Raw genomic sequence first — 10,000 nt, 5'->3', positions numbered from 1 at the left:
CCATCCTGAGCGATTAAAGACCTATTCATTCATTCATTCCTCATGCACCCAGGTCGATTGAAGTGCGCGTTGAAAAACCCTGGATTAATTCGATGCCTCTTCCATTTATATATATACCATGCAGATGTCGGACGTAAAACACTTAATCAGATAGTCATCAAAGGGCTCAGAATGGCGCATTTCTTCTACACAGACTAGAGTACGAGAAAGAGCACACGCACGTCCTGCGCAACACCAGCTTCAAGGCGTATCCCAACGAGCTGCTCGTGGTGATCGGGCCGAGCGGGTCGGGCAAGTCGTCACTGGTGAGGATTGTTACCGGCATGGAGAAGCCCAGCGATGGTCAAGTCATAGTCGAGGGCTTCGACGTTACCAGCCAGACCGCAAGCGCCCGCGCCAGCATGGGCGTCGTGCTGCAGAGAACCGTGCTATTCGGCGACCTGACGGCCTACGAGCACCTGCTCTTTTTCGGAAGTCTCGGAGGCCTGCTCGGTGGGGAGTTGGTGCAGCGCGCCGTAGAAGTGACAGATATGATGTTACTGACCGAGCTCTCCTGCGTGCTCACATCCAACATGACCAGATCGGCCAAGAGGCGACTAGATCTTGCCATTGCGATCCTCTTGAACCCCACGTACGTATTATAGTGCATGTTGTCAGTCGCTGAGCTTTCAAATCCTGAGAAATTTGCCTAGTGTAATGCAGCAAGCACACAGAAAACGCATTTCGGATGCGTTTACGGAGCGGCGTTGTGGTTTACAGCATGCAGCTGGATAGTCGGGTGGCAGTCAGACTTAATTGCGTTCACTTAGGTTTGAACACATGGAACAAGGGAATTGGACTTTTACGAGATTATATGTGTCATCGTCACGGCATTAGCGTACACACTTTCATTTTCTTCTTGTTATTATTTTTTTCGTCGTCAGGGTGCTCATACTTGACGAGCCCGTGTTCGGCATGGACATCGAGTCCCGCTACAAAGTATGGGACGTGTTGAACAACGTCAAGCAGAAGACGTGCGTTGTGATGACGACGTCGGACATCGACGACGTAGACACGCTGGGCGACCGAGTCGCCATCCTGGGTCATGGCGGACTGAAGTGCTTCGGCACGCCTGCATTCCTGCGACACCGTTACGGCTGCGGCTACAACTTGCACGTCACGAAGGCGCCCAACTTCCAGACCAGTCGTCTCGTCCTCGCCCTCAGGGAGGCCTCCAAGGATGCGCGCCTGCTGCAGGCAAGGAGCACTCGACGCGTGCTAAGTCGGCTGGGTGCAGCTGTGTTTCGATCTGTGCGCTTCACAGAATGCTTACAACATATATGTGGTTGAACAATAGATGTCGCTAAAGCCAACGTTTCGACAAAGGGACTTTGTCCTCGTCAGAGCAAAGACAACTCCTCTAGTCAAAACGTTGGCTACGTATACACCGACATTCTTTTTGAAACACTGTTGATGACTGCGAGCCGATCGATCGCTTAACCTCCTTGTGAACTTCTATCTTGGTTGGATTACTATGTCTTAGTTGCACGAGTCCTGCTCAATTCCCTTTGCTATAGGTATATACGATGGCGCGTGCTCATTGTACGTCGACCTGGTAAACCGGTGCTAGAGCGCTTCTAGCATGTAATCTTAGTACATTGTAGTGTTCGTGAGCCTGAATTCTGTCAATATGCTGTCATTCTTCGCTGTTTATATATATATATATATATATATATATATATATATATATATATATATATATATATATATATATAATGCAGTGGCTAATGCGCGTACAGCAAAATATAGTCCTAACTTTAGCTTCAAATATATGTCCCATACGCGCCGCAGTGCAAAGCAATGAGCCCATTAAAAAAAAAAGTGAACATGCACAATGTCTGCAGTATGACAATACCTGCCAACATACACAAACTATAATGGTGAGTAGGCATTACATGACGCTGACAAGACAATCACATACCCGAACGCATACGTGAAGCTCGAAAGCACGCAACCAGCATCGATTCACGGTTCCTTACCATGAGGTGCCGATGTAGAAATTCGCAAAGGTTGGAGAGGCACAGAAACAACGGCACATTCAGGGCTGAAATAGTGATGCAGATGCCTTTTCAGTAATGACGCTTCATGGGATGGGATGGGATAACTTTATTGTAAGGTCCTGCGGGCTACGGGGCGCAAGGCCTCATAGAGCGGGCTACTCCCACGTTGGGACCTGGAGTTTTAGCTCCCTGGCCGCATCGTGGGCTCGCTGGACGGCCCAGAGCTGTTCCGCCAGGTCCGTGCCGCGTAGTGCTTCTTGTAGCGTTGCGGAGTCTTGATTCTTGTTTGCGTGGGTCCGACCACACGGCAAGAGCAAGTGAGGTACGTCTAGTGTTCCAAGGCAATTTTCGCAATATGATGTTGTGTATAGCTCAGGCATGTAGTGATGTAGTCTGTTCTGCGTGAGGTACGTGTTGGTTTGAAGCATTCTGAAGGTGATGGCTTGAGGCCTGGTGAGCTTATTGTGAGGTGGGCTGTATATTCTGCGGTCTAGATAAAAGTGCTTTGTGACCTCGTTGTATGTGGAGGGAGGGTCCCGATTCTCGCGGGGATGGTCACGACCAGAATAGGTGGCATCGCGGAGGGTTAGGTCTCGAGCGCTCCTGTGAGCCATCTCGTTGAGATTGGGAGGGGCGTCCTCAATCTCTCCGAGGTGTGCCGGGAACCAGAAGATGGTGTGATGCTGCAGCGGTGCGGATGTATTGATTATATGTAGTGCTTGTCTTGCAACGGCGCCTTTCTGAAAGGCTTTGACGGCCGAGTGTGAATCGATCGCTGTAGACGTGGGTGGTGGTTGGGTCGAGCACTCGCGCGACCTGTTCTGCTATCTCGGACTTGTGGGTATTGACTGTGAGAGCTTCATGCGCCATTCGAAATAAGTTATTGCCGCAGAAATAAACATGCATAAAGCTTGTGTCACTCGGAGTATACCTTAATTGAAAACAAACGAATCCACCCGCAGGACCACAAGCGTTTCGCGATCCTAAGCCTGGGCGAACAGCAAGACTACGCCCCCGTGTCGGACGCGCTGTTGATCGTCGAGCGCAGACAAGTCGAGTACGCCATCCAGTCGTACAGGGTGTGCGTCATCACCATAGCGGACGTCTTCCTGCGCGTCATCATGGAGTTGGACACCGGCAGCCTGGACAGCAAGCGGCGTGCCGCTGCGCTCAACAGGAGCAGACTGGGCGCCGACAAGCAGCACCAGCACATGGGCATGACGACCGGCGCCAGTGGCGCGCAAATGACCGAGCACACCGAGCGAAACATGGTGATGGCCACCGCTAACGTCGGAGGCGTCACGCACCAGGAACATGACAAGTACGAGTCGTCGTTGCAGATCGAACGGCACGTGCACGCGCTGCGCGACATGGTGGCCGGCAAGCCCCGGATGGGCCAGATCTTCCTCGCCATGCTGTTCAAGCGGCGCCAGTACACGCGTCAGACGCTGTCGACGCCGCTGGCCTGCTGGCTCCTGCCTTCGTTCCTCATGTTCATCGTATGCCGCTACGAAGCCGGCGCTCAGGAAGGACTGACACTGCGCTTCGGGGCCGACCGGCTCGTCTACGACCTCGGAAGGCTGCAGCCGCACACGGACGTCTTGCTGGCACGCGACAGTGCATCCTCCGAGGTATTTAACAAAGCGTCCAGCAAGCGGCGGCTTTATTCAATATATCTATAGTCAGGGCTCCGTTTAATGAAACCAGATTTCATGAATTTTTTTACCCAAGGAAGTGCTTTCGATTCCCCCAATTCATAGAGCCTTGCGAGTTAACCTATAGAAGCAACTATATGTAACCTCAACGTTCCACTCGATTTAACGATGTTTGAGATTTAACGATGTTTGATACGCCCGTTGTCTATATGATGAGTGAGATATGCACCTGCTGCTGACAAAGACGACGCCGGCCAGAACATATTTTTCGCTCTTGAATAATGTTATTAGCATGAGTGTTTTAAGTGTTCTCCATTTACTCGCCTCAATTCAGTTCTGGGTTTTACGTGCCAAAAACATGATATTATGAGGCACGCCGTTATAGTAAAGGATTACGGATTAATTTTGACCTCGTGGGCTTGTTTAATGTGCACTTAAATCTAAGTACACGAACGTTCTTCCATTCACGCCCAACCAGATTCGAAGCGAAGCCGTAACACACGGCGCTTTAAAAACAACCGCCGGGAATCGCAAAATGCACCGTTTTGAGAACGCGTATTTATTTCTCATCGCATCAATGCGCACAAAAAATGGCTGCGGCTTATCTCAGCTAACCCTGGATATGCAAAGCGATAGCTTGGTTTTGCCTGGTGTTTCAATTGGTTAACCTTTGATTTAGCTGTAATTATTATACTTAGGTATACAATCATTGTTAGGCCAGGTATAATTATAAGCCAACAAGTGCAAGCGTTTTGCGAGCCGAATGGCTCGCTCTTTCTCAGTTTCCGAGGCTAGCTTCGCACGCTAGGCATTCAGGACCCTCTCCAGTGAACCAGCTCGCCGGGCGATATCCGCGGGGTGGTCGCTTTCGAGAAAGTAATGGCGTTTTTCACTGGTCGATCTGGAGCAGGATTTTTTGCTCCACGGCTGCGAATCCGAATTTCACTGGTCGATCTGGAGCGGGTTCGCGCTTTTCACTGGTCGTTTCGGATCAACTCGATCCGCGCCGGATCGCTCTCACTTGCTCCGCTGCCGAGGCGCGGATTCGGGCGGAAATAGGACGAAAAGATACGTCACTTCCGCTCGGTGGGGGACGGCGATCTTGGTGGCCATAGAAACATGCAGAGCGGAAGTTGATTTTTGTGATGTGTGTGCGCAGACTTCCGGTACGATCCAGCGCGGAGCATTTTCGCTCTCCGCTGGCAGATTAGGGTTGGTGAATTGCGAGCGCTCGCTCCAGGATTTCGGCGGCCGCTCCAGATCGACCAGTGAAAAACGCCATAAGACTACTGTGATCAATGCGGGTCAGACGCCGGCGGAGCACGGCGCGGCGAGTCACGTGATGCATTGCCAAGGCTACGGCGCAGCAGTGGTCAAATGAAGGTCAAATTGCTGGCGACGGCGAAACTCTGCTCGCGGACAACTTTCTGTGGCAATGAAGGGAAAGGCACAGACGCGCGGCTGCCTGGCTCACCAAGCGTCTTATCTCAGTTAACGATGGCTTTTTAAGAGAGGAGCTGTTTAAGCCGGCCGTTAGTCCGTGATTCGCGAACAGAAAATGTGGGGGCCGATTCTGGCGGTCGTGCAGAAAGGGTCCCAGCGCAATAGCACATGCCCCTGTGAACTAGCGAAGCTGTGCCTGGATAAGTCTAGCAAAGCATGGTTGGGACTACTTAAGCTTGGTTAGTCATCGCTAGCCAATCGATAGCCAATCAATAGCTAATCGATAATCAATTATCAATAATCAATACCGGGAAATGCTGGGGATGACTTGGTAGTGCTTAGCCTAGCAAAATACGTGGCCAATACCTTGCGAGAGCCAATCAATAGCTAATCAATAGTTGATCAACAATCAATAAATTCCGGAAATGCTGGGGATGACTTGGTAGTGCTTAGCCTAGCCCAAAAACCCAGGACTAGCTAGGTGCCCATCAGCTCCGCTGTCTCTAGCATTTCGCCTCCAGCGCAAGCTACGCTGTTTTTTTTTTCTTCTTTTTCCTTTCTTTTTGGTATTGTACAAGGATAATTTACCAATACAGTTCAAATTGATCTTTTCTTGAGTGTTCCTTTAACGAATTGTCGGGCCTAATCGACTTCGTAACTCGAGGTTTCACTACATAGCGTGCAGTTCGGCGAGTCAGAAAACTTTAGAAAATTGAGATGGAATTTATCAGTCATTGCGAAAGCTTTCGTTCCGAGGAACCCGTGATTAAACAACGATGGAAAACTGCCAAATAGCAAATGTATGTAGTGAACAGTATGCTTCGGGTCCGCAAAAAGAAGAGCTCGACATCATGGCCGCAACATCAGCTTAGTTGCCCGACGAATAAATGTTTGCTTGTTCCGAGTCTTCTGTTCTCACAAGTTGGTGACCTCGGACGCTTCCGCATCGCAACTACTCGTCCCGCCGCTTCTCTTCGACGACATGGAATCGCCACACTCAAGCTTGCCGAGTTCCGGCCCGCAGATAGTGAGCTCTGGTTTCTCCCAATCGAAGCGCAGTTCCGCCGTCACTGCATCGCATCGCAGACGGCCAAGTACGACTATGTTATGAGTGCGCTCAGCCCTACCACCATAGCTTTGATCCGCGACGTTTTGCTCACTCCCCCACCTGACAACCCCTACGACATCCTCAAACGAGGGTCACTACGACGCACGACAGACTCCGAGTCACGACGCATTCGACAGCTTCTATCATCGGAGGAACTTAGCGACCGAAAGCCGACCGAGCTGCTTCGTCGCATGACCCTGCTACTCGGAGGCAATTCATCTTCAACAGACTCAAAAAATCGTCCGCGAACTCTTCATGAATTCAGCGTCTACCGAATCGGGTACGGATGATTTTATGTGCCTCACCTGCGCCAACGGCAGACCAGATCATGGATACTTCCCATCCTTTCGTATCTGCCATCGACCGTTGTCAGGCGCCAGTCTCGAGTCCGTTAAAGTTAGACCAGCGCTTTGACGAACTCAGCGCCTCAAACGCACAGCTTGCTTCGCAAGTGCATCAACTAACTACTGAGCTAGCTACCTTGCGTTTCTCTGCGGGTAGAGACCAGTCACGTCATCGGACACCCAACCAAAGCAACTCCCGCTGATCCACTGCCGCTATTTGTTGGTACCATGCCCGATACGGCACTCGTGCACGTCAGTGCCGTCCACCGTCTAACTTTTCGGGAAACGGTCGGGCCAGTCACTGATGACGGCAAGTGCTACCGGCCCTGCGTCAAGCAGTCTTTTCTATGTCACCGACCGCGTAACGAAAGTTCGCTACCTTGTAGACACTGGCGCAGAAATTTGTGTGCTTCCGCCTACCTTTGACGACCGAAGACGGTCAACTGCGGTCAACTGTTCAACTGGTCTCACTGCGGTCAACGGTTCTAATTTTAGAATGTATACATGGCCAGAAATCAGTGACTCTCCATCTCGGACCGCAGCGTCCCTTTCGATCGCTTTTCACCATCGCTGACGTCCGCGGCCCCATCATCAGTGCCGATTTTTTGTGGAAGTTCAACTTGGTTGTCGACCTACGCCTATGCCGCCTGCTGGACTCCACGACAAACCTGTCGGTACAAGGCATCACCACAACTGCACCGCCCTTGCGTCTCCTACAAGCACACACCCAAGTATCGACACCTTGGTCCACCATCCTACAATAATTTCCAGAGTTATTTCAACCCCCCTCGCCTGATCGCCCAATCCTGCACAAGGTCACGCACCACATTGTCACGAAAGGACCACCAGTATATGCCCGACCCCGCCGCTTAGCACCTGACCGCCTGAAAATTGCAAAACAGGAATTTGATCACATGCTCGAGTTGGGTTTCGTTCGGCCTTCTGCTAGCCCTTCGGTGTCCGCTTTACACATGGTTCCAAAGAAGACAGGTGATTGGAGGCCATGCGGAGATTACCGCGCGTTAAACAGAGTGACGATTCCCGACCGGTATCCTATTCATCCCATTCACGACTTCACCGCTTCGCTTCACGGTTGCTGCATATTCAGCAAAGTGGATGTAGTTAAAGCTTACCATCAGACTCCTGTGGAGCCTTCCGACATTCCTAAAACAGAATCATCTCAGCATTCGGCATGTTTCAATACGTCCGCATGCCCTTCGGTCTCCGAAATGCTGCTCAAACATTTCAGCGGTTCGTTGACCAAGTGCTACGTGGGCTGACTTGTTGTTTTGTCTATTTAGACGACATTCTCGTTTTCAGCCGATCTGCTGCGGAACATAATTCGGACCTGCGTAAGGTCTTCGAACGTCTCCGTCAATACGGCCTCGTTATCAACGTCTCGAAGAGCGAGTTTGGCGTCGATTCCCTCCATTTCCTCGGGCATCGAGTTCATCAACGTGGCATCCAGCCCGTCTCAGCTCCGCGTTCAAGTCAATAAAGATTATTCGCAACCGTCTACCACAAAGAAATTTCTGGGCCTCATCAATTACTACCGCCGTTTCATTCCTCGTTGTGCATCCATCTTGCAGCCGCTGCACCGTCTGCTCTTGAAAAAACCCCAAGCAAACACGCCTCTACTATGGACGAGTGCTGCCGAAAGTGCTTTTGCACTGCCAAAAATGCTCTCGCTTCCGCCACTCTTCTAGCGCACCCGAAGCCAGATGCGCCAATTTCCGTTATGGTGGACGCGTCCGACATAGCTGTTGGTGCTGTTCTTCAACCGATGGTTGACAATGCTTGGCAGCCCATACATTTCTTCTCGAGGAAGATGACAGTGCAAGAAACTCGCTACAGCACTTTCGGCCGCGAACTCCTGGCAATCTACCTCGCAGTCCGCCATTTCCGTCATAACCTCGAAGGTCGCCGGTTCTTTATTCTCACCGACCACAAGCCACTGATTTATGCTATTACTTCCAACAGTTCCTCACACACGCCACGTGAAATTCACCAGCTTGCCTATATTGCCGAGTTCACTACCGGCATTCGACATATCAGTAGTACCAACAATCCCGTTGCTGACGCCCTGTCAAGGATTCACATCAACGCAACTCCAGCCGCTCGTTCCGGCATCGACTTCATGCGCCTAGCTACTGCTCAGTGCACAGACCCTGAACTTCCGACACTCCGAACAGCGAAAAACTCCCTGCGCTTCGAAGAGGTCTTGCTACCTGGCTGCGACTATACCGTCATTTTCGACGTGTCTACAGGTCGGCCACGACCGTATGTCCCACAAGAATTCCGACGACAAGTCTTCGACGCTCTACACTCCTTATCGCACCCAGGAGTGCGAGCTACGCAATTGTCTTGTCACCTCCCGCTACCTTTGGCCCCGTATTAATGCTGATGTCCGTTGCTGGGCGCGGTCGTGTATCCAATGCCAACGTGCCAAGGTCAACAGACACACCACGAGCGCGCCGGGTCATTTTCCACCACCAGACATTCGTTTTGGCCGTGTTCACGTCGACATTGTGGGTCCGCTACCACCATCCGTGAATCAACGTTGCATACTCGTATCGGCAGGGCCCGCTGGCCGGAAGCAACGCCGCTAAGCCACGTCACTGCAGAATCTGTTGCACGGGCTCTTGTGCACACCTGGATCGCTCGTTATGGCGTGCCACACACCATAACGACCGACCGAGGGAGACAATTCAAATCGTCTCTCTTTCGGGCTCTCTCCCGCTTTCTAGGCGTAACACACATACGAACTACGGCTTACCACCCCAGTTCCAACGGCATGGTGGAACGCTTCCACTGTCAACTGAAGACATCACTGCGTGCGCAGGACTCAACAATTCCATGGACAGAACGCCTGCCTCTGGTTCTACTAGGTCTTCGCACTGCGGTGAAAGAAGACACACAGTGTTCATCCGCAGAGCTGGTTTTCGGCACGACACTTCGCGCACCCGGCAAGTTCTTTGCCTCGGAAGCGACATCAGCCGAGCTACACTCTTACGCCGACCGCCTGCGAACTACTATGGCTACTGTCGTACCACCGCCACTTCGTCAGGATTGCAAGACCGTTTATATGAGCCCTTCATTGATTCATACCAGCAATGTCTTCATCCGTCACGATGCCACTCGCACTCCACTACAAGCACCTTACGACGGTCCTTTTAAAGTCCTCAAGCGCGATCCTAAGTACTTCACTCTCCTTGTCAACGGACGCGAAGAGACGGTATCTATAGACCGTTTGAAGCCAGCTCACATGGACGCTGGCAACGCCATCTGAAGAAAAACCGCTCGACGGCAATGCCTTCATCGCTAGGGGGGGAGCCATGAAGTGGACAGTGTGCTTCGCGTCCGCAAAAAGAAAAAGCTCGACATCATGCCCGCAACATCAGCTTAGTTGCC

General features: G+C 51.6%; 1 protein-coding gene across 1 annotated transcript in view; it reads left to right on the top strand.

Annotated features, from left to right (window-relative positions):
• Positions 1-10,000, top strand: part of LOC119456760 (uncharacterized) — a 59,443-nt gene that overhangs the window by 12,974 nt on the left and 36,469 nt on the right. The window contains exons 8-11 of the mRNA XM_049669068.1: positions 194-631; positions 924-1,236; positions 3,002-3,670; positions 6,224-6,525. Coding sequence (XP_049525025.1) covers positions 194-631; positions 924-1,236; positions 3,002-3,670; positions 6,224-6,525 — 1,722 coding nt within the window. The remainder of the gene's footprint in view (positions 1-193; positions 632-923; positions 1,237-3,001; positions 3,671-6,223; positions 6,526-10,000) is intronic.

Source organism: Dermacentor silvarum, chromosome 6 (genome assembly GCF_013339745.2).
Source record: "Dermacentor silvarum isolate Dsil-2018 chromosome 6, BIME_Dsil_1.4, whole genome shotgun sequence".
Lineage (NCBI taxonomy): Eukaryota > Metazoa > Arthropoda > Arachnida > Ixodida > Ixodidae > Dermacentor > Dermacentor silvarum.
Note: the sequence above shows the minus strand (reverse complement) of the source record. Positions and strands in the feature narration are given on the sequence as shown.